At 42.9% G+C, this 24780-nt stretch overlaps 1 protein-coding gene across 1 annotated transcript in view; it reads right to left on the reverse strand.

Annotated features, from left to right (window-relative positions):
* Positions 1-24780, reverse strand: part of STK10 (serine/threonine kinase 10) — a 125130-nt gene that overhangs the window by 23297 nt on the left and 77053 nt on the right. The window contains exons 9-12 of the mRNA XM_073232215.1: positions 22304-22840; positions 19801-19931; positions 17187-17310; positions 16548-16727 (exon numbers count right to left, since the gene is read on the reverse strand). Coding sequence (XP_073088316.1) covers positions 16548-16727; positions 17187-17310; positions 19801-19931; positions 22304-22840 — 972 coding nt within the window. The remainder of the gene's footprint in view (positions 1-16547; positions 16728-17186; positions 17311-19800; positions 19932-22303; positions 22841-24780) is intronic.

A 24780-nucleotide genomic window follows, 5' to 3' on the forward strand; every position in this document is an offset into this window, starting at 1 on the left:
ACCCTGGTACAGGGTACAGGTTTCCTTTTTTTTTTCTTTTGCTCTCCTATCTTTGTACCAGACCCAGACCTGCCCAGCAGTGTGGTGGGAAAGGTGGTTATAACTCCCTAAGGAACATCACGTTTCTGGCCAGAGAACCAGTAAAGGGGGCCTGTACAAGTTAGAGAGGGTGGGAGAATTACAGGGAGAAGACAACAGAAAAAGGGAAATCCTTCATTCTGTGTATGAACCCATATAAGTTTCATGTTCACCCTTGACCTGAGCATGAGCAAGACCAGAGCCAAAGCAGTATAGCAGAAGCTTTGAAAACTAAGACTGAAACCGCCACCCACAGAAGATAAGACAGAACTTGTAGTCTGAACCTAACAGGGTTAATTGCCTGCTAAAATTAAAAAGTCAACATCCTTCCAAGATTGTAAGAGGACCCAGAGTCTACAGACTATACATACAAAATGTCAATTATACAATCCAAAATTATTCTATATGTAAAGAAATCAGGAACTATGACCAATTTTCAAAGGAAAAGACAATCACCAGATGCCAGTTCCAAGATGATACACATGTTAGAATTATCAAACAAAACTTTAAAACAGCTATTACAACCACCTCCAAGAGGTAAAGATAACTATATTTGAAATTAATGGGAAGATAGAATTTTACCACAGAGAAATATAAACTATAAAAAATAACCAATTAGAAAATTTAGATCTAAAAATTGTAATATGTAAAATTAAAAAGTACTAGATGGACTCGTCGCAGAATGGAGAGGATACAAGAATCAGTGAATCTGAAGACTGACTAATGAAAATAACTGAATCTGAACAACAGAAAAAAAAGACTTAAGAATAAAATTTCAGAAACTTATAGTAAGAAAATATCAAAAGGTCTAATAGTCATGTTTGGGGGAATGCCAAAGGAAAGGAGAAAGAGACTGATGTAGAAAATACATACCAATAATAGCAGAAACTTCTCAAATTTGGGGAAAGACATAAATGTACACATTCAAGGAACTCAATGAAACCCAAAAAAAATGTTAAATTCAAAGAAAACTGCACTGAAACACCATCAAAACCAAACTCTTGAAAACCAAAGATTTAAAAAATTCAAGAAAGCAGCTAGAGAAAAATGATACATTAACAAAGGAGAACAATTTCAATAACCATGGATTTCTCAACAAAAACCATGCAGGTCAAAAGCTAGCAGGGCAGCATCCTTAAAGTGCTGAAAGAAAAGAACAGTTGACCAGAATTCTACATCCCTTGAAAATAACTTTTAGGAATGAAAGTAAAATAAAAATATTCTCAGATGGAAAAAAAAAAGAGAGAATTTGTCAAGACAGGCGAAATAGAAGTTCTTCAGGCTGAAGGGAAGTAATCCAAAGGGGAAACTTGTACCTTCAAGAGTGAAGAAAGAGCCACAGAAATGATAAATAATTTTTCCCTTTAAGATTTTAAAATATGTATGACTTTAAAGCAAAAGTTACAACATTGTTTGGTAAGGTTTTTAAAGTATATAGATATAATGTGACAATTCTAACAAAAATGGGGGTTATCAAGAAATTTAGATAATTGTAAGCCTTCTATATTTTACTTGAAATGTTAAAATATAAACTCTAAAGAGACGCTGAAAAGAGATAGGTATTTTATAATGCCCTAGAGCAGCCGCTAGACACACACACACTTACGCACACTTAAACCAGCGGATGGATTCAAAGACAATACCAAAAAATAGCCAGACTCCAAAAAGAGGCAGGAAAAGGGGAACAGGAACAAAAACCAGAGGAACGAACAGAAAACAAATAATTTTATTAAATGTAAATGATATAAATATCCCCTATTAAAGGACAAAGATTTTTCAGATTACATTTCAAAAAAACTAAAGCCCAATTAAATGCTGTCTATAAGAAATCACATTAGATAGGCTAATTGAAAGGATGGGAAAAGATACTCTATGCAAACATAAAGGAAAGCAAAATTGGCTCTATTAATAGTGTGATTCCCACTCCTCCCACACCAAATGGAATGCTATCTTTTTTCCCTACATGTATGTATAACAATAACAATATTATACACAGCAGTAATAGTGTAACTCTATTCGGATTCCTGGACCTGATTCCAATGTGTAAGTATGTGGGAAGGGTCTTCCCACACATACTAACACCAAGCAAATCTCAAACACCAGCAGGGTGTCTGAGAGCTCAATTCAGATGCTATTTGCCCACAGACAGCACTAGATTCCCCAGGTTAAGGGCTCTGTCCTACGAGACTGCCCTCCAACACCCACTCCAGATGCTGGATGCAAGCCCCAGGCAGTTCCCTGTGCTTCTGACCTACCAACTACAGATTGGAGGTTTGTACCACCTCCCCCTTAGGTTCGATTAATTTGCTAGAGCAGCTCAGAGAAATCAGGAAAACACTTAGGTTTGCCAGTTTAATAAAGCATACCATAAAGGATACAAGTTAACAGCCAGATGAAGAGAGACATAGGGCAAGGTCCCAAATAAAGGAGCTTCTATCCTCGTGGGGCTTGGGGCCTGGCTCAGTGGCACGCGGAGGAGTTCTGGTTCCCCAAGCATAGAAGCTCGCTCGGGCCAAGAAGCAGGATCCAACCGAGCAGAGCAGGTGCAGCAGAGCAGACAGAGAGAAAAAAGCTCTTCTCAAGGGTTTTTGTGAGGGCTTCATTACATAGTCATGGCTGACTAAATTATTGGCCATTGGCTGATTCACCCTCCAGCCCCGGCCCTCGGGTGGGGTCCAAAGTCTTCACTAATATGACAAAACACTTGTTTCACCTTTAAGACTCTGTAGTGTTTTCAGGAACTGTGGATGAAGACGAAATATATGTGGGAAATATATATTTGGTCACATAAATAACCAAATGTGTATTTCTTGTAATCCATTATATCACAAATACCAGACAAAGTAGACTTCAGAACATGGAATATTATCAGGAATAAAGAAGGACATTACATAATGACAGCAGTAAGGGGCAGTTCACTAAGAAGATACGACAATTTGAGTAACAGAAGAACTTCAAAAACATGAAACAAAACTGACAGAATGAACAAGAGAAATAGATAAATCCCCCAGTTATAGCTGGAGACATTAACATTCCTTTCTCAGTAGCCAACCAAACAAATGGATGGAAAATTAAGACCTAAACAACACTATCAATCAACTTGACCTACCGGACATTTACAGAACATTTACACCCAACAACAGAATATTTAGCTGACCCTTGAAAACACAGGGATAAGGGGTACTGACCATCCCCCCAACTCCCACCATGCAGTCAAAAATCCACGTGTAACTTTTGCCTCCCAAAAAACTTAACTACAAATAGCCTACAGTTGATTTTATGGTAACAAATGACAAAATAGGCAAAATCTACATATATTTTATACATTCATAACATACCTAAATTTTTCTTAATTTTTTCAGCATTTCTAGGCTATGCAGTTCCCAAGATTTTTCAAATCGTTGCATATCTCCAAAAATTTTTCCAATATATTTATTGATAAAAGTCCATGTATACAAAAAAGCTTCTGTACAGCAAAGGACACCATCAGCAGAACAAAGAGGCATTCTGCAGTATGGGAGAATATATTCGTAAACAACATATCCAACAAGGGGTTAACATCCAAAATATACAAAGAGCTCACATGCCTCAACACCCAAAAAGCAAATAACCTGGTTAAAAAAATAGGCAGAGGATCTAAACAGACACTTCTCCAAAGAAGAAATTCAGATGGCCAACAGGCACATGAAAAGATACTCCACATCGCTAGTTGTCAGGGAAATGCAAATATCACCTCACACCAGTTAGGATGGCCAACATCCAAAAGACAAGGAATAACAAATAATGCTGCCAAGGATGTAGAGAAAGGGGAACCCTCCTACACTGTGGATGGCAATATAAATTAGTTCAACCATTGTGGAAAGTAATATGGAGGTTCCTCAAAAAACTAAAAACAGAAATACCATTTGACCCAGGAATTCCACTCCTAGGAATTTACCCAAAGAAAACAAGATCCCTGATTCAAAAAGACATATGCACCCCTATGCTTATTGCAGCACTATAGCCAAGAAATGGAAGCAACCTAAGTGTCCATCAGTAGATGAATGGATAAAGAAGATGTGGTATATATCATAATGGAAAATTACTCAGCTATAAAAAGAAAACAAATCCTACCATTTGCAACAACGTGGATAGAGCTAGAGAGTATTATACTCAGTGAAATAAGAAAGGCAGAGAAAGACAAGTACCAAATGATTTCACTCATCTGTGGAGTATAACAACAAAGTAAAACTGAAGGAACAAAACAGCAGCAGACCTACAGACTCCAAGAAGGGACTAGCGGTTACCAAAGAGAAGGGGTTGCTGGGGAGGGTGGGTGGGGATGGAAGGAGAAGGGGATTAGAGGGCATTATAATTAGCACACATAATACAGGTAGGTCACAGGGAAGCAGTATAACATGGAAAAGACAAATACTGACTCTATAGCATCTTACTACCCAGATGGATAGTGACTGCAATGGTTGTTGGGGACTTGATAATATAGGTGAATGTTGTAAACACAATGTTGCTCATGTGAAACCTTTATAAAATTGTGTATCAACGATACCTTAATAATAATTTTAAATGTCCATGTATACATGGACTGATACAGTTCAAACTTATGTTGTTCAAAGGTCAACTATACATCCTTTTCAATTGCACAGGAAGCATAACTGACATAGACCATATCCTGGGTCATAAAACACCTTAATATATTTTTAAAAATTGAAATCTTAAAAAATATGTTGTTTGACCATAATGAAATTAAGCTAGAAGTCAATGATAGAAAGATATGAAAATCCAAAAATATTTTTAAATCAAACAACTTCTGACTAACTCATGGATCAAGGAGGAAATTGCAAAGTAAATTAGAAACTAATTTGACCTGAATAAAAATACAACACATCAGAATTGGCAGAATGAAGCCAAGACAGTGCTTAAAGGGAAATATATATCATTAAATGCATAATCAGTAAAGAATAGTCTCAGATCAGTGATCTAAGCTTCCAAATTAAGAAACTATAAAAATAGCTTAAACTTACCAAACCAAATAAATATAAAAGCAGAAATCAATAACACTGAAAACAGAAAATCAGTGAAACCAAAGCTTTAAATAAAAATTAAACCTTTAGTCACATTAACAGAAAGAGGACGAGGAGGTTTACAACACACATTGCCAGTACGAAAAATGAACCAGTACATAACTATAGATCCCGTCATTAAAAGGGCACTAGGGGAATACTCTGAACAGCTTTATGCCAATAAATTTAACCACTTAGATAAAATAGACAATTCCTTGAAAGAAACTATCAAAGTTCATTCAAGAAAAGATAAATCAGAGAGACATTACAAGGATACCACAGATTCATCCTTTTCATGAACACAGACTCAAAAGTCCTCACCAAAATATTATTAGCAAATTGAATCCAGGAATATATAAAAAGGAACATATATAATGGTCAAGTAGGTTTTATCCCAGGAATGAAGAGCTGGTTCAATATTTATAAATCAAGCAATATAATTCACAATATCAGTAGGCTAAATAAGGACAACCATATGATCATACCAATTGATATAGGAAAACCATTTGATGAAATTCAACATCCATTCATGACAAAATTTATTAGCAAATAGGAATAGAAGAGAACTTACTTAGCTGGATAGAGGGCGTTTAAAAAACCCTAATGCTAATATCATACTTACTTATGAAATACTGAATGCTCTTTTCCCCTTAAGACTAGGAACAAGACATAAGGAAGATGTGGTACATACACACAATGAAATATTATTCAGCCATAAGAAGAAAACAAATCCTACCATTTGCAACAACATGGATGGAGCTGGGAGGATATTATGCTCAGTGAAATAAGCCAGGTGGAGAAAGACAAGTACCAAATGACTTCACTACGTGGAGTGTAAGAACAAAGAAAAAAAAAACTGAAGGAACAAAACAGCAGCAGACCCACAGAACCCAAGAATGGACTAACAGTTACCAAAGGGAAAGGGACTGGGGAGGGTGGGTGAGAAGGGAGAGATAAGGGGAAAAAGGGGCATTACAATTAGCACACATAATGTAGGGGGGTGGGGACATGGGGAAGGCAATATAACACAGAGAAGACAAGTAGTGAGTCTACAGCATCTTACTACCCTGATGGACAGTGACTGTAAGGGGGTATGTTGGGGGGACTTGATAAGGGGGGAGTCTAGTAACCACAATGTTGCTCATGTAATATTAATGATGCCAAAATAAAAAAAATAAAATACTAGGAACAAGACAAGGATGTCCCATTCTACTGTTCCTGTTCATCATCCTACCAGAGGTCGTAGCCAGCACAATAAAAAAGAAGAAATAAAAAGCATACAGATTGAAAAGGAAGAAAATAAGACTATCTCTGTTGGCAGAGTTTGTCTGGATAGAAAATCCCAAGAAATCTATTTTTAAAAACACCAGAACTGATAAGTGAGTTTAGCAAGGTCAACATATAAGATCAATATACAACTATCAATGTATTTCTATATTCTAACAATGAACAACTGTAAATTGGTATTTTAAGAAATAGTATTTTATACTATAGCACCAAAAAACATTAAATAGGTACAACTGTAACAAAATATATGCTAAATCTATATGCTAGAAACGACAACATGCTGAAGATTCAAAGACCTAAGTAAATGGAGATATGTTCATGTATAAGAAGACTCAGTATAGTTCAGATGTCCATTTGCTCTAAACTGATCCATGAATTCAACTCAATCTCAACCAAAATCCCAGCAGACATTTTCAAAGATACCAACAAGCTGATTCTAAGTTCTACATGTAAAGGCAAGAACCTAGAATAGCCAAAACAATTTTGAAAATGAAGTACAGAGTTGGAGCACACTACCTGATTTCAAGACTTAAACTCGAGTTATCAAAACATTGTAGTATTGGTGAAGGATAAACAGATAATGGAATAGCATAGCAAGTCCAGGAATAGACCTACATATATATGGTCAACTGATTTTGCACAAAGGCACAAAAGTAATTCAGTGGAGAAAGGAAAGCCTTTTCAACAAATGGTGCTAGAAGAAGTGAACGTCCATACACAAAAGTGATAATAGTGAACTTCACTGACAACTCACACCTTATATAAAAATGAACTCAAAATGCCTTATACATTTAAATGTAAAACCTAAAATTGTAAAACATCCAGAAGAAAACATGTGACCTTGGGTTAGGCAGAGATTTCTTAAACATGCTATGAAAAGGACAATCCCTAAAAGAAAAAATGATAAGCTGGATTTTACCAAAATTACTTACTCATGCTCTATGTAAGACTCTCCTAGGAGAATTAAAAGACAAGCCATAATGCTATGGACTGGGAGCAAATATTTGCAAAATATGTATGTGACAAAGAACTTCTTTCAGAATATAAAAAGAACTCTCAAAAATTCAGTAAATGGAAAACAAATCACCCAGTTAATAGGCAAAAGATCTGAACAGGTACTTCACCAAAAAGATATATAAATAGCAAATAAGCACATGAAAAAATAACTTGATATCATCAGCCACATGAGACAACACTTCCCCCCAACAGAATGGCTGAAATAAAATAATACAACTGACAGTATTAAGTGCTGGTGAGGATGTGGAACACCTGGAATTCTCATACATTGTGGTAGTGTAAAACACACCTTTTGGAAAAATTTGGCAGCCTCTCCTAAAGTTAAACATACACTTACCATCCGGTTCCAAAATCCTATCAGCTATTCTTTATCATCATCTAATTTTTGGTGTTTTCTTTCATGGTTTGATGGTTTGTAATGGGAATCCTAACCTTTTCTTCTTTGGCCTTAATGGTCTTAAATTAGGGCACTATTGACTTTGGGGGTTAAATAACTTTTTGTTGTGGGGGCTGTTAGAGGATGTTAACAGCATCCCTGGCCTCTATTCACTAGGTGCCACAGCACCTTCTCCCAAGTCATGACAAACAAAAATGTTCCCAGACATTGTCAAATGTCCCCTGCAGGACAAAAAGAGTCCCTGGCTGAGAATCACCATATTAATTACAAGTCCCTATAAAATACCTCAAAAATCTCAGTGGTACCACTTCAGCTCCATATCAAAGGTCTGCCTTGAACAATCTGGTGTATAACCATGATTCAGCATCTCCCTTTTGACAGCACCATTCAAGGCGTCATACCACTTAAAGGACCCATTAGCTTACAACTGCACTTTTACGAGCTTGATTGTGTGATTTTTCCAGTACAGGTGAGCAGAAGTAGCAGTTTTGAAAGGGTCTGGAGATTTCTGCTAATGGTACTGGAAACGGTAAGAAATGTTACTCCACTCACAATGGAGAGAGGAGACAAAAGAACAATACAAGTAGATCACTTAGCAAAGGGGCACAGTGACTTACACACGTCCGGAACCCCTGGGGACACGGATGTGCCAGCACTGCTCTGGCTGACATCTGTAAAGACTGGCAGAGGTTGAGGAATTGTGCTTTAGTAGATGTCAGATATCCTGCATTCTGGTCCAGCTGCCCGTCTTTGAAAAAAGTCCCTGGACCTGTTAAGAGTTCTCATTTTCTCATCAGGAAAAACTTTGGCTTTTAACTAAGATTACCACGATCCTTCCAGGAATATAATGCTGTGGTGTTAGGAAAATCCAAAGTACAGAAGAAATAGTCATTCAGTGAAATTTGCCTAGGAAAGCAGGAAACATAAGCGTTCCAGAAAGATTTCCTTCAACACTGGTTAAATGTATTTTCAAATTTAGGTGATCTAAGAAGTAAATTATGAGTGTCAAGCAAGTTTCTTATGGATGCTACATGTGCTCTGTGTCTAGGAACTGAGCGGTGGACCATCAATTCTATTCTTAGAGAATACATTTATAATACATTTACTGTATTTGTATATACAGTGTATATATGTAGATACACACATTACTAGATTTAGTTACTTGAAAGTGACAATGAGGATTAAACATGTCCACATCCAACTAGCTTGCTAATAATGATTTCTCCTACATGCTTAATACCACCTTTGTGTAGGAAGGTTATTAGCATGTCCATACCAATTGCTGAACCCATGAAAGAGGCCCAGTGAGGAATTTCAAGTTTTATTGTTATTTTTGTATCTTTTCCATTTGTTGAGTTCAGATCATGACCTGCTTTCTCACATTCAGTGGATCTCAGGGAAGTGCACAGGGTGAGCTCTTCCTTGCTCTGAAACAGTGACAGAGAAGCCCAAGTGGATCTATGCACAGTCTTCCTCTCCAGCACCCATCTGATGCAGCACAGGGCTGGCTAATGCATCTGGGGGATTCCGAAGCTGCTCACCTGGTGATTCTACCCATTCCCAGCTTTTTCCTTCCCCATTGCTGGTGCACCCAAACCACTAATCTACAGGTAACAGGCAGGCGGGCTCTACTCAAGCTTCCCACTGCCACCTGGGCTTCAGTATCCTGCAGCCGTAACAGAGGTGACCTTTGGGACCAGAGAAGGCCTAAGGACTGTGGAGTCAGCAGTGGCAGGACACAGAATCATAGGACATCCAGACTCATACCACAAAGCCCCCTGCCAGCAGGAATCCCTAGACCTTGTTTTAGAAATTGGTAACAACAATGACAATAGTAACCCCAGAGGCGACAGTGTAGGAAGTGCTTTCCAGTTGCCAGGTGCTTTGCCTGCATTCTGACATCTAGCCTACAGAGCGACCTCATGAGGCAACCCTGTCTTTACCCGCTTTTACAGAGACAGAGACAGACTCAGTGAGTTTAGGCAGCTTGTCCAAGTTCAGAGTCAAGACTCAAATGCAGGTCTTTCTAACTCCAGGTTCCACACAACAAACTCCACCACCCTGCTATCCTGAAAGAATTTACTTCTCTCTTTACGAGTTGAAGAAACCATCCTCCTCCTTTACTCCCTCGGATAAATATGTACTATGTTCTCAACCTTCTTATAACCACGTAACTCTCCATACTGATGGTCTCTTCTAACAAAAGCAAGTTTGAAGAGGGGCTGTGTATGATTTTGCTCATCACTGCCTGACACAGGGGCTGGCAAATCATAGGAGCTCTAAAAATTCATATTTAATGAACTGAGTAACAAAACCTCGACAATGGGCTGTGGGAACCACAAGTGAAGCCAAGCCCACCGCTGCTTGGCTCCACCATGAAACAGATTAAAGACAGCAGCTGTCCAGTCTGTCCAAAGAGCAAGCCACAGGGTCCCAACAAGCAGGTGCCCCTGAGGGACACAATCTTACCAAATGGCAGGAGCCCAAAGAGCAAAGAGTCAAGCCTTGCCTTTCCATGAAAACTTTGAAGAAAAACACCCAAGGAAAAAGACAATTTTAAACTGAGTCTGAGCGAGAACACCAAGTAGCAGATCCTGCCCACCGCATCAGAGTGCAACCACAGGCTAGAAAGCCTTACTAGAATCCTGCCAACAGTGAGAACGTGCAACTTGGTTAGGGTTCCGTGCTGGGGAGGGTGAGGGCTCTGCGGCTTCTCCTCATGCCTCCCTATCCCAGGCACCTCTTTTTTTCACTCTTACAATCCCCCACAATTGCTCCCCACTTACCCACACATGTAAAGGGTGTGCATACATTATGGGGTAAGGAGCCATGAAAGGCACTAGCACCTACTGAGTATTATTCTGGGGCAGACACCGGGCCTGACACTTAATGCACTTCTCATTTAATGCTTAGAACAGCTATGTGAGTAATGCATGGTGAACAGCAATGAATAAAATAGCTACTCCCTGCATAAGGCCCACTGCCCTCTATGACCTGGCCCCTCTCTTCCTGTGCAATTTCATCTCATGCTAATCTCTCCTTCACTTACTATGCTCCCACCATATTGACCATTTTCAACTCATTCCACACCCCATGCTCTTTCTCATACCCCAGGGCCTTTGCACATGCTGTTCCACCCTCTTAGAATGTCCTTATGTCTGACAGCATCCTTGTGGTCTCAGCCCGAATGTCATATGCTAGAAGGTGTTCCCAGACCGCCCTAAAGGAGATCTCACCACTCACCACATCTTCTCTCATCAACCAGACTATTTGCTTTCACAGCATGTATGCAGTTGGCAAGTTTTCTATTTAGTTGATGGTATATTTTGTTTTCTGGCTTCTATGGCAATTAACAGTTCCTTGAGGGTAGGGTCCCTGTCTATTTTGTTCAGTAACCCTGGCCTCAGCACAGGGCCACATATGTAGATGTGCAATAAAAAAGTTTCTGAATTACATTCATTTTGACAAGAGGCAACAGGGACCCAGGGAAATAGTTTGTCCAAAGCTCAACAGTTTGTAAAACAGAGAGCCAAGCCTCAGGACCAGGCCTGAGTCCCAAGCCTGTGCTCCCCACACTAGAGCTAAGGGTGTGCTTAGCCACAGCCTCTTCCCTGTGCCCGCCACATACCCCAACCCACTGGCCAGTCTCTCAGCAGGAGGGCCATGACCAGAGAAAGGCAAACAGGGCCCAAAAGGGACTCCATAAGACTCCTTAATCAAGATAAATTAACATTTTAAAACATCAGTATTCACATAAAAAACAAAACAAAAATATCGGTATTTTAAATAGATAGGATCCAGCCCTATACTTGCAGGACTCAGTCTTGCTGCCACACCCTAATCCTGGCCCTGTCAGATCCTGACTTTAAACACCTGATGTTCTTTTCACATTAATATTTTACACTTATTTTTATTTTGTGATGTTGCATTAGATTATTATTTACCTTACTTACTGAGGTTTTGAGCACACCCTTATAGTTTGGGCCCAAGGCAAGTGCCTCACTGGTCTCCCCCAAGCCCCAGCACCGCTCCCATAGGCAGCTGCCAGGGGCTCTTTTTTTTGAGAGGGCATCTCTCATATTTATTGATCAAATGGTTGTTAACAACAATAAAATTCAGTATAGGGGGGTCAATGCTCAATGTACAATCATTAATCCATCTCAAGCCTAATTCTCGTCAGTCTCCAATCTTCTGAAGCATAACGAACAAGTTCTTACATGGTGAACGAATTCTTACATAGTGAATAAATTCTTACATGGTGAACAGTACAAGGGCATTTATCACAGAAACTTTCGGTTTTGATCATGCATTATGACCTATAAACAATCAGGTCAAATATGAATATTCGTTTGATTTTTGTACTTGATTTATATGTTGATCCCACATTTCTCCCTTTATTATTATTATTATTTTTATTTTTAATAAAATGCTGAAGTGGTAGGTAGATGCAAGATAAAGGTAGAAAACATAGTTTAGTGCTGTAAGAGGGCAAATGTAGATGATCAGATGATCAGGTGTGTGCCTATGGACTAAGTATTAATCCAGGCTAGACAAGGGCAGCAAAACATCCACGGATGCAGAAGATTTCTCTCAAAGCAGGGGGGATGAGGTTCTGAGCCTCACCTCTGTTGATACCCAAATTCTCACCTGATGGCCCCCCCTGCGACTGTGCCTGTCTTAGGTTGTTCCTCCCTTGAGGAATCTTACCCGTCTCTGGCTAACCAGTCATCTTCCAGGGCCATACAGGGAAATGTAAAGTTGGTAAGTGAGAGAGAAGCCATATTGTTTGAAAAGGTTAGCTTTTTACTTCTTTGCAGATTTATGCCCTGTGGCTTCTATGCCCAGCACTTGTCTCGAGGTATCTTTACCACCTGGAGGAATTATGATACTCGGTAAATTCGATATGAGGCACGAATTCTATTTAAGGGTTGTAATTAGGAAGAAAGAAGAAAAGCTACAGATGTAGCATATGGAAGGAAACATGGGAGGATTGATCATTTCTTTGACATATCTTCTTGTAGAGTACCTTAAGTATGTATAGGTTTTAAACTACTAACTAATTTGCACACACATATTAACATAATAGGAATACAGTGACATAAACAAAGCAAATCTATAATTACCATCCATCTCCAGTGAAGCCAAGAAAACCATTTAGGCACCCTAGGCATTTGTGAAAATTTGTCTATGATATGATGGATATTGTCCAACTGTACTTGAACAGTCTGAGAGAAATCAGACAAATTAAAGCAGCCCATTTCTGGGATCTGTTCACATCCCATATGTTCTTTTAACCGTAGATAGTCTATAGTCATAAGATTTTGGAGTGCTACACCTTGCACCCCTCCCAACTCCTGGTTGAGTTCCAACAGTACAGATCCGGTCAAATTCGTTGTCTCACTGTATGCACATGCCAGCCTAGACATCTCCCTCCTCATTCCTATGGCAAGTCCAGGAGACGGTTGGGCTGGATGCAGCCACACCCGCAGCATCGTCCGGATCCCTGTGGAGGCTTTTTGATGATCATCCCCTGGCACGAGTCCTCCAGAGAGTGCTGATGCCGGAAGCTCCTCCTCATATCGTATCTTAGTTCATTTTCTGGGTATCCAAGCTAGGCCTTGATCTTCTGCATAGAAACAAACAGACCCTTTGCCCACACTTTGACATGCCCTCTATACCACTGTGCAGAACTCATTGGAGGTCAGCACACAGTAACTGCTTTTTTTTTTTTTTTTTTTATTAAGAGAAAGGAATATTATCAGAAAAGAGTACCTCCATAGCTGATCATCTGACACCCTTTAAGTGATCAACATTAAGGATATTTAAAGCATGCGTTGATCTTTGATTTACCAATAGTTTTATCCTATCAAGGAGTAATCCCCCTTTTCTTTCTTTCTTTCTTTCTTTTTTTTTTTTTTTTAATTTTTAATCTATACTTACATGAAGAATACTATGTTTACTATGCTCTCCCCTATATCAGGTCCCCCCTAACAACCACATTACGGTTACTGTCCATCAGCTTAGAAAAATGTTGTAGAATCACTACTTGTCCTCTCTGTGTTGTGCAGCCCACCCTCCCCTTTCTCCCTCCCCACCATGCATGCTAATCTTAATACCCCCCTTTTTGTTCCCCCCCCTTATCCCTCCCTGCCCACCCATCTTCCCCAGTTCCTTTCCCTTTGGTACCTGTTAGTCCATTTTTGGGTTCTGTAATTCCGCTGCTGTTTTTTTCCTTCAGTTTTTCCTTTGTTCCTATACTCCTCAGATGAGTGAAATCATTTGGTATTTCTCTTTCTCCGCTTGGCTTATTTCACTGAGCATAATACTCTCCAGCTCCATCCATGTTGCTGCAAATGGTTGGATTTTTCCACTTCTTATGGCTGAGTAGTATTCCATTGTGTATATGTACCACATCTTCTTTATCCATTCATCTACCGATGGACATTTAGGTTGCTTCCAATTCTTGGCTATTGTAAATAGTGCTGCGATCAACATAGGGGTGCATCTGTCTTTCTCAAACTTGATTGCTGCGTTCTTAGGGTAAATTCCTAGGAGTGGAATTCCTGGGTCAAATGGTAGGTCTGTTTTGAGCATTTTGATGAACCTCCATACTGCTTTCCACAATGGTTGAACTAATTTACATTCCCACCAGCAGTGTAGGAGGGTTCCCCTTTCTCCACAGCCTCGCCAACATTTGTTGTTGTTTGTCTTTTGGATGGCAGCTATCCTTACTGGTGTGAGGTGATACCTCATTGTAGTTTTAATTTGCATTTCTCTGATAATTAGCGATGTGGAGCATCTTTTCATGTGTCTCTTGGCCATCTGTATTTCTTTTTTAGAGAACTGTCTGTTCAGTTCCTCTGCCCATTTTTTAATTGGGTTATTTGTTTTTTGTTTGTTGAGGCGTGTGAGCTCTTTATATATTCTGGACGTCAAGCCTTTATCGGATCTGTCATTTTCAAATATATTCTCCCATACTGTAGGGTTCCTTTTTGTTCTATTGATGGTGTCTTTCGCTGTACAGAAGCTTTTCAGCTTAATGTAGTCCCACTTGCTCATTTTTGCTGTTGTTTTCCTTGCCCAGGGAGATATGTTCAAGAAGAGGTCACTCATGTTTATGTCTAAGAGGTTTTTGCCTATGTTTTTTTCCAAGAGTTTAATGGTTTCATGACTTACATTCAGGTCTTTGATCCATTTTGAGTTTACCTTTGTATATGGGGTTAGACAATGGTCCAGTTTCATTCTCCTACATGTAGCTGTCCAGTTTTGCCAGCACCATCTGTTGAAGAGACTATCATTTTGCCATTGTATGTCCATGGCTCCTTTATCAAATATTAATTGACCATATATGTTTGGGTTAATGTCTGGAGTCTCTAATCTGTTCCACTGGTCTGTGGCTCTGTTCTTGTGCCAGTACCAAATTGTCTTGATTACTATGGCTTTGTAGTAGAGCTTGAAGTTGGGGAGTGAGATCCCTCCTACTTTATTCTTCTTTTTCAGGATTGCTTTGGCTATTCAGGGTCTTTGGTGTTTCCATATGAATTTTTGAATTATTTGTTCCAATTCATTGAAGAATGTTGCTGGTAATTTGAGAGGGATTGCATCAAATCTGTATATTGCTTTGGGCAGGATGGCCATTTTGACGATATTAATTCTTCCTAGCCATGAGCATGGGATGAGTTTCCATTTATTAGTGTCCCCTTTAATTTCTCTTAAGAGTGACTTTTAGTTTTCAGAGTATAAGTCTTTCACTTCTTTGGTTAGGTTTATTCCTAGGTATTTTATTCTTTTTGATGCAATGGTGAATGGAATTTTTTCCTGATTTCTCTTTCTATTGATTCATTGTTAGTGTATAGGAAAGCTACAGATTTCTGTGTGTTAATTTTGTATCCTGCAACTTTCAGGGGCTCTTTGAATATACCAAATGTCATGCCCATCACAGTAAAGTCTGGGAGCTGGGCCCTGAGGCCCCCAGCCCCATGCACCAACTTTCAGGCTGTTCATCTGGAGACTGGGAATTGCCAGTGTTCATACACCCACCCTGGGGGCTTCCACCCTCCCTGTCCCTGTCCTTCCTCCTGAGAGTCCAAGAAAACAAGCAGTCCCAGCATCCTGGTTTCTGGCTCCACAGAGGGAGTTGTGGGACCCAGATGCCCTTCCCCAGGGCAGGCTGAGAAATATGCCTCCCTCTCCTTGTCTCAGGACCATCGACCTCTTTGCCACCTCCCGTGCCCCGCCTTCCAGATGGGATGGTAAAGAGGAAGAAGAGGCACATGGTCCCAAGTGGGGACTGCTATCATGAGAGAAGAGAAGGAAGGGCACAGAGGACACGTTGTTTGCCCATCCAGCGTGCACTCCCACCTTCTCATGACAGCATCTCAAATTCCCTGATGCCCACCGCTCTCTTTCAGCTGGGGTTCCTAAGCTGGGAGGATGGATAGAAAGCTGCCTAGCCACATGTCAAGGGCTTGCCTAGGAGCCAAGACAACACAGAGGAAAGCAGATGGAGAGGAAAACGATGGAGAAGTGGCTCCTAGTGGTGCCGTTGGAGCACAGATCCAGATGTGCCTGGTGGTGAGCTTTTCCGGCATACAAGCTCCCCAATATTCCTCTGTTGATAAGGTAAGGTTGAGCTGGGGTTCTGATCCCTGCAACCAACAAGGTCCTAATACTTCCAGACCCCCTGCCTCCACCTGACACATATTCACCTCCTTCTTCATCAGTTTGAGCTGCTCCTGGAACTTGGTGTAGTCCCGATCCTGCTCCAGACGGATCCGCTTGGCCTCCTCCCGGCGGCGCACAGCATGGTCTTGCTCCATCTTCTCCACTTGCTGCTTCTGCTGACGCTCCAGGTTCTCCAGCTCTGTATCAAAGAACTTCTTCTTGGCCTAGAAGCAGCAGGAAGAGAAATTCAGCAAAGTCACCTTAACCTGGGAGGGAGATGGGGAGTCAGCTGGGGAGAGCCCAAACTTTTCCACAGACCTGGCCTTGAATCTCAGCTCTACCACCTCTTTGATGTGTGACCTAGAACATGTCACTTAACCTCTCTGAGTCTCTTTTTCCTCATGCACAAAAGGATACCAGGCCATCTAGCCTGCAAGGTTCCTGCACAGTACTCAACTAAGGTCACTTTCCCTCTAGAGACCTTCCTTTGTGACTCAGAAGCACTGTGACCTTCATGCAATTCTGTGTTTGCAAGTCAACGCCTGATGAGATCAGGAAACCAGTGGAACTGGGCCACTGTGAACACTCTCCAGGGCCCGGTCACCCCCACTCTGCAGCTTTCACTTAAATAAGAAAATGTTGGCAAGAAGCCCTTATAGGGTCCCCTCTTTTCTCATACTCACGTTGATTTCTTGTTCAAAACGTTTATGCATCTGCTCCAGCTGCAGTTCATGCTTGCTGCTCAGCTGGGTCTGGTTCCGGTGCTCTTCTTTTTGGAGCAGCCGAAGCTCTCGGAGTTCCTGGCGCCTGAAGGGTTAAAAGATGTGGACATTTCAGTAGATGGCCTCAAAGATCACATAAGTCATAGATAGGGACATTGACGGCTGGGTAAGTCCATTAAAAATAGATATGTATCATTTATATATTCAGAAAAGAAAAAAATGAAATGATGCAGAAAGATGTGAGCCTCCTGACTGTGAATTGGATCCCTGGCAGCTCCTCAGGACTGAGGCCCTGTGTGCTATGCTAGACCAGAGCCCAGATCCCTGCCGAGAGTGGCACAAGGATGGGCCAGCATGCTCTGGGGTCAGGGGGACCTTGCCTGAATCTTAGCTCAGCTGACTTTCCAGCTGAGCGCCATCAGGCAGTCGCTCAATCTTTGCAGGCCTCTGCTCTTCCATCTGTAAAACAGGGCAAATGATCTCTGCCTCCCAGGTTTTTTGAAAGTTAAATAAGATGACACATGACACCTATTGTGCCTCACCGGCACACAGAAGTGGTAACTGCTCCAAGGATGATGAGGAAGAAGAGGCAAAGGCAGCCCAATCGCTAGGAAAAGCCAGACACACAGTCTACAACTGCATAAGGAAGCTGCCGTCTGAGCCCTTGCTCTTTGGGAAATGAGAAGGTAAGAGGTGATTTTCGAGTGTTAACAAAGAAATGGGAATCCTGACTCAAGAGAAACTAAGGCTTAGAAAACTGACCCAAAAAAATCAAACAAAGGAATACAGAAAGAAGGTAGGCAGCCAGGTTCTAACATACCTCCGTGACCCACCCGAGTTCTCTCAAGGGCAAGCCAGCAAAGACAGGCTGATGTCTTAAAAAGAAAGGACCTAGCACCAGCAATTTTAGGGAAAAAGAGAACCCTGACTTCATCTGGGAGACTGAGTATTTGGGCACATGGTTCAAAAGCCAACGTGTGACCCAATCCTCCAGAAATGCCAGGATCCAGGTCATGATGCAGGGGCATGAGCCACCTGGGGACTGATGAGAGCTTTCCACGCCCCTGCAGCCTGGTGGCCTGGCTGGGCTGCAGGATGCTCAGACCTCTGGACCACGGCAGGCAACGATGAAAAGCCTTGTCCTCCATGAGTCCCTCATCTCCGTCTCGGCTAAGTCTCACCTTTTAAACCTGAGCAGCACATGGCTCCTCTGCTTAGGAAAGGGGCGGTGGCCCAGGGCCGGGGGCATCACTTCCTGATGGGGTGTAGTGGATCTGGAATTTCAACCCCAGGAACCTGAACTGCCCAGATGGGAGTTGAGGGTAAGGAAATGCAACTCATGAGATCTGAAGCTTGGAGAGTACAGGTCACCTCCCAAGTGGCCATTAAAACAGAAGATGGTGTCATCAGTCAAGAGCAACCACTCCCCACCCCCAACTCTGAGCCTTCCGAAGACAGATGACACCAGCGTGCGTGTGTATGTGTGTGGGTGTGGGGGGGCACACGTGCATGCACATAGGAACACCACTAATGAAAAGTCTGCCTCTCCTCCCTCTGGTCCCTAGAGAGCACACGTGCCCCAGAGCATCCAAATCAGCTTCTGTTTGACTTAGGGATGTTTGTGCTTTTTAAAAATTTGAATGTGCTTGATATTCCAGAAATGATCTCCAAGCCAATAATGAATTTACCCTGTAAAGGCCTGGCCCCAAAGCAGCTCCGTAAGTCCAAGGCCTCCCCAAATACTAAGCCCCCCATGCCACCGCCAGCAACACCCCCCCCAACCAGGAAGCTTCCCAGTCCAATGGACACCTGGAAAACTTTTCACACAGACAGATCTAGTTAAAATGCCAGCTCTAGCCCTTCTCACCTGGGTGACCCCGGGCAAGTAACTGACCTACCAAGAAACACCGTTTCCTCATTTACCAAATGGTGGGACCAGGTCTCCCCAGGAGGGCTAAGGGGCCTGAGCGCCCTCAGTGTGGGAGGGTGGTTCCAGCAGACAGATCTGCCTCGTGCCCTCCTCCCCACACCAATCTCTCACTAGTTCACTGATTTTGCCTCCAACATCTATGTTCAATCGACCCCTTCTCCCCTCACACCACCCAAGGCCACAACCCAACTGTCCTGGACAAGGTCTCCCAGCCTCCCTGCAGCAGTCTCGCCCCTCTACAAAACCCGACTCACACGGCAGCAGAGCCATATTTCAAAAGGGACATCAGAGCCGATCACTCTCCAACAGATTGACTCTAGCTGTACCTGGGATAAAGTCCGCTCTTCCTCAGTCCTTAGGCCTAGGTGACCTGGACCCTGTGGACCCCAATGGCTGCACGCCTCTAAGCTTACACTCCACGCTCCAGCCCTGTCCTCTCAGTCCCTAAACAAGCGAAGTGGTCACTGCTCAGGCCAACTGACAGTTCCCTCAGTGCTCTGGACGGATGGGCCCGTGGGCTGAGGAGCACAGGATCTCAAGAAAACCAGTTTCCTTTTGTGTCCTCGATCCCTTCGTGCTGTGGACAGATGGCTTTCTCACCATACCCTACCTGTCACCGCCATCAGTGGCCCTGCCCAAGCTTGCCTGAGAAATCGCATCTCCTCATCCTTCTTCTCATCTTCGCTGATGATCTTGGAGGTTGTGATGCTCACCTCGACGCCATCCACCACAAACTTGCGTGTCCTCTTGAGGGTTTTATTGTGCAGCCTTGAGTCCTGGTGGGGGGAAATCATTACGCAAAGCTCAGCATTGCAGGTGGCTCCTGACAGTAAGTCTCTGGACCCACAGTGTGCTCTGACCCCCATCTCCTGCTCAGCAGAGACTCCCAGAGACCCTGAGTTCCCTGGAGGCTCCGACCCTCTCCCCTACACACTCCCACCTCTTCCCATAGCACTTCACCCAGAGGCTTTGGACACCATTGCACTGATGGTCACACCTGATTCTCGTCTCCCTATAGTGTCCAGCTCCTGTGTCCCAGGATTCAATTAAAGAAGGGTCAGACTAGCAGTGAAGAATGGAGGCTGGCAGGAGAGTGATGGGGAAGACAGGAGGTCAGGACTGCAGCCCTCACACTGGAACTGCTGTGCGTCCTGGGGCCTCTTGCCTGAGGTTAACGGGCTCTTTGTCACGTCACCACGCACTGACTAGCCCACAGACTCTTGTCAAAACAGCCCTGTTACAGGCACATGAAAAGATGCTCCACATCCCTAATCATCAGAGAAATGCAAATTAAAACCACAATAAGATATCACCTCACACCAGTAAGGATGGCCAACATCCAAAAGACAAACAACAGCAAATGATGGCGAGGATGTGGAGAAAAGGGAACCCTCCTACACTGTTGGTGGGAATGAAAATTGATGCAGCAACTGTGGAAAGCAGTATGGAGGTTCCTCGAAAAAAAATTTTAAATACAAATACCATATGACCCAGTAATTCCACTTCTAGAAATTTACCTCAAGAAAATAGATTTCCTGATTTGAAAAGATACATACATCCCTATGTTTACTGCTGCATTATTTACAATAGCCAAGATATAGAAGCAACCAAAAAGTCCATCAGTAGATGAGTGATGAGTGGATAAGGAAGATGCGATACATATATACAATGGAATATTATTCAGCCACAAAAAGGAAAGAAATCCTGCCACTTGCAACAACGTGGATGGACCTAAAGTATATTATGCTGAGTGAAATAAGCCAGGTGGAGAAAGATGAACACTGTATTTCACTTATTTGTGGAATCTAAAAACAAAACAAAACAAAATGAACAAAACAGCAGTAGACTCACAGACACTGAGAAGTAACTGGTGTTTATCATGGAGGGAGAGGATGGTGTGGGTGGGTAGGGAAGGTGAGGGGGATAAAGGGGCACAAAATTTTCCATCATAATATAAGTTGGTTACAGGAATGATATTACAGCATGGGGAAAATAGCCAATGATTCTAAAACATCTTTTATGTTGATAGATAGTAACTGCACTAGTGTGGGTATTTAATAATGTGGGTAACTGGTGAACCACTGTGTTATACACTTGAAACTTCAATAAAATATTTAAAAATAAATTAATTTTTAATTTTTACTCCTAGTGTTTTTAAGAAGAGAAGGGCAAGACACCTGTCCTAAGGAAGGTGATGGGCCCCGATTCTGCTGACACATAAGAGCTGCTGTCTACACTCATCCTGGTGCACTTTCTTTCTGTTCCCATAGCTAACTGTTGGGCTAACTGGCTGCATTTTCTTCTTTCACTCTTTTTAATTTAGCAGTCATTTTTGAGTCTCTGCTTGGTAGTTTTCACCAAAACAAATGATGGAAATAAACAAAAAGCTGAAGTACCCTTCCCTAAAATCAGCCTTGGTTGGGAATGAGGCCCCCACCTGTGGCCTAGTCAGCTAACCAACGGTGAGTTCAAGGATACCACGCAGTTTACAGGAGAGGGCGGTGGGGTGGGGGTGAGCCTGTCCTGAGGAGGAGGAGACCACAGTTCCCACAGGGGAGGCAGAACGGCATGTGGGGTTCAGAACACGGAGTCTGGGGCCTGAGGAGCTCCCCCTTGCTAAGCCTGTTTGCTCATCTGTATGCTGGGATGACAGAGACACCCCTCTGTCGTTTCTTAGAGCACTCTGCAAGGCTGGCCTCCCGCGGAGCCCGTGAGACAGGGGCTGTTGTCATTCCCAATGTCACTGAGCTAGAACACAGCCTTGGCTGTCTCCCCTTCCCTCCTGCCTTTCACTGAATCCTCCAGTCAGCAGCTGGCCCACATGGCTGAGCCCCAAAGAAGAGGACTTCCACTTCTAGAATTCTTTCTCCCAGATTTCACCACAGCCTTTAACCAAACCCAATTTAAATGGAAACCCAAACTGAAATTTAAACCCAAACCAAGTACCTGACATGACTAATTCCAAGATTGAACTCAGAAATTTTAGAAGTTAAACTATGAATCAAACTAAAAGCTCTTTAAAGAAAGAGCAATCGTCCTGAACCACTTAAAACAGAAAGCAGCCACGGATGCTTTCAGCAGCCAAGCTGGACGACAGCACATCTGGAGCCGTCCTGCTGCAAACCTGCAGTACAAGTAGTGGCCTTACCTTGATGGACAGAGAGCCCGTCTCCCTGTTCAAGGACAGGTCAGCTGAGAGGGAGGTGCTGTAGACCATGCTCTCAGAGGTAGACAGGCTGCCACAGTCCGAGTCCCTCCTGGAAGGGCCTGGAGCTGCTTGGGTGCGGAGTTCGAGGCTGCCATTGGCCAGCTTCTCACCACCCAAGGTCTCCAGGGCACTGCTGTTGGGTCGGCTCTGGCTTGCTTTTTGAGACTGGTTGGCTGCTGGACTGAGGTCCTCACCCTGGTTAGTGACTTGCATCTCTTCAGATACCTGAATTCTGGCATCCATTGACACTGGCCGGGACTTCCGGAGAGCTACTGGCACTGCTACGCCATTCTCTTTTCCAGGGGCTGCTTCTGGGGGGCTGATGACTTGGAGAGATCTGTCCCCAGAGGGCTGGCTGGGCCCATTCACACTTTCCTCAGGCTGGCTTGGTGGCAGAGGGGTGAAAGATGATTCTTTGAGAAGCTTGTCAGCATTGAGGCTCACATCAGAAGAATCTTGAGTATGGTTCCCCAGAGGCTAGGACAAAAAAAATAGTCAAGGCCATCCATCCTACAGTATGTCCAAGGTAAGAGTCAGAGACATGGTAGGGATGGAAAGTCACCCGCAATATGAAGTGGACCAGGACAGTATAGTAGGTATCCCTTTCCAGTAAGCCATAGTCCTCACCCCTCCCCACTGCATAACCCATAATACAATTACTACAGTTGATCTTTGAACAACACAGGTTTAAACTGCACAGGTCTGCTTATATGCAAACTTTTTTCAGTAAATATGTTGGAAAGTGTTTTGGAGATCTGTGACAATTTGAAAAAACTTCCTTGTTTTTAGCTTACATTATTTTATGAATACATTAAATATATGTTAATCGGCTGTTTATGTTAGTGGTAAGGCTTCTAGTCAATAGCAGTCTATTAGTAGTTAACTTCTGGAGGAGTCAAAAGTTATACACAGATTTTCAACTGTGTGGGGGGGATCAGTGCCCCTAACCTCCAACTGTCTCAAGGGTCAAATGTACTTGTTTTAAGGAGTAAGAGTCTCTTGATAGTCTCTAATCTTAGCTTAATTTAATACCTGTTATTCCTCCTAGAAGTGGAGGCAACTGTGGTCAGATGGACAGCTAATGCCCCACCTGAAGAGGGCAGGGGCTACTCTGCTCAGCCAACTGTGACAGTGTGGAAAAATGGGTGCTTTGTCACCAGACCTACTTTTTCAAGACAAGCTGGATTTTTATTTGCCATCTCATAATTTTTAGATGACAATTAATTCAAGTTTTTAAAAAGTTTCAGAAAGGCCAAACCAAAGCTATCCAGGAGATTCAGCCTACCAGCCACTAAGTTCTTTAAGTTTTGTTTTGTTTTTGTTTTTTAGGGCTTTTGTGAGTGGGAAGTACTGGAAATGTTGCTACTGTGAAATATTAGCACCCATTCTGTGGATTAAATATGACGTCCAGCTTAAGGAATAAAGTAAGCACCCACACAGCCACTTCCCATGTCAGGAGTGGAACACTGCCCTGTCCTAGGGACCCGTCCTCTGACTGTCCACCCCTAGACTTATCATCATGCTGACTTTGATCTTTTAGTATTATAGGTTAGTTTGCCTATTTTTCCTTGATATTAATGTAATCACACTGTAAGCACTCTCTCAAGTGAGGACGGTTGCTGGTTCTTAACTCTGGAAATGGAATTCTAATCCACCTTTTATTCAAAAATTCAGATCTCATCCTGTCATCCCTACCCCTGCCTGGAATCCGCAATGCCCCCTGTGGACAAAGTGAAGGTTCCTGTGGCCAGAATTCTCACCTGGCCCTGGTAGGCTAGCTCACTACACACGTGTGGGCAATACGTTACTACTGACTCTATATATAAAGAACTCCTCCCAGTGCTCTGGGTGGCATGGCCACACGGCTACTGCCTGGTTGCTGCACGGCTGCAGGAGAGCAGAGACTGGAGGGGTGGCAGTGCCAAGGACAGAGACTGAGACGGCTGCAGGGGCAGAGAGGCCCAGAGATAGAGACCAGCTTGCTGCGTGCAGACTCGCTCTGAGTGGATGGGATTCTAGTGACTGACCTGCCACCGTGGGAATAAAGTTGGGGAAAAACCCTTTCACCCCAAGAAATGTTGTCATTTTTCTGTCTCACTGAATCCATAGTCAACTTGTCTCGGGCTGAAACCCACTGGCAAGACAGCCCCACTTTCTCAAAGACTGGCCTCCTGGGGAGAACCAGGCTACAGTGACTGTTTCCTGCTCCCTCCCCAACCTTGCCACCTACCCCCTCCTCCTGCAGCCATGCCCCAGACACACAACGGTGCCGCCTGTGGCTCAGCCAGCCATTTCACTCTCAGACCCTAGCTTTTCTCTCTGTAAACTGGAGCCCTGCTTCTCCTCTGTTGGAGGCGCAAAGCTCCCAGCACTCAACAGGGGCTCTGTAAACAGCTGAGGTCACTGTGCCGCTTCCA

Source organism: Manis javanica, chromosome 1 (assembly GCF_040802235.1).
Source record: "Manis javanica isolate MJ-LG chromosome 1, MJ_LKY, whole genome shotgun sequence".
Taxonomy (NCBI): Eukaryota; Metazoa; Chordata; class Mammalia; order Pholidota; family Manidae; genus Manis; species Manis javanica.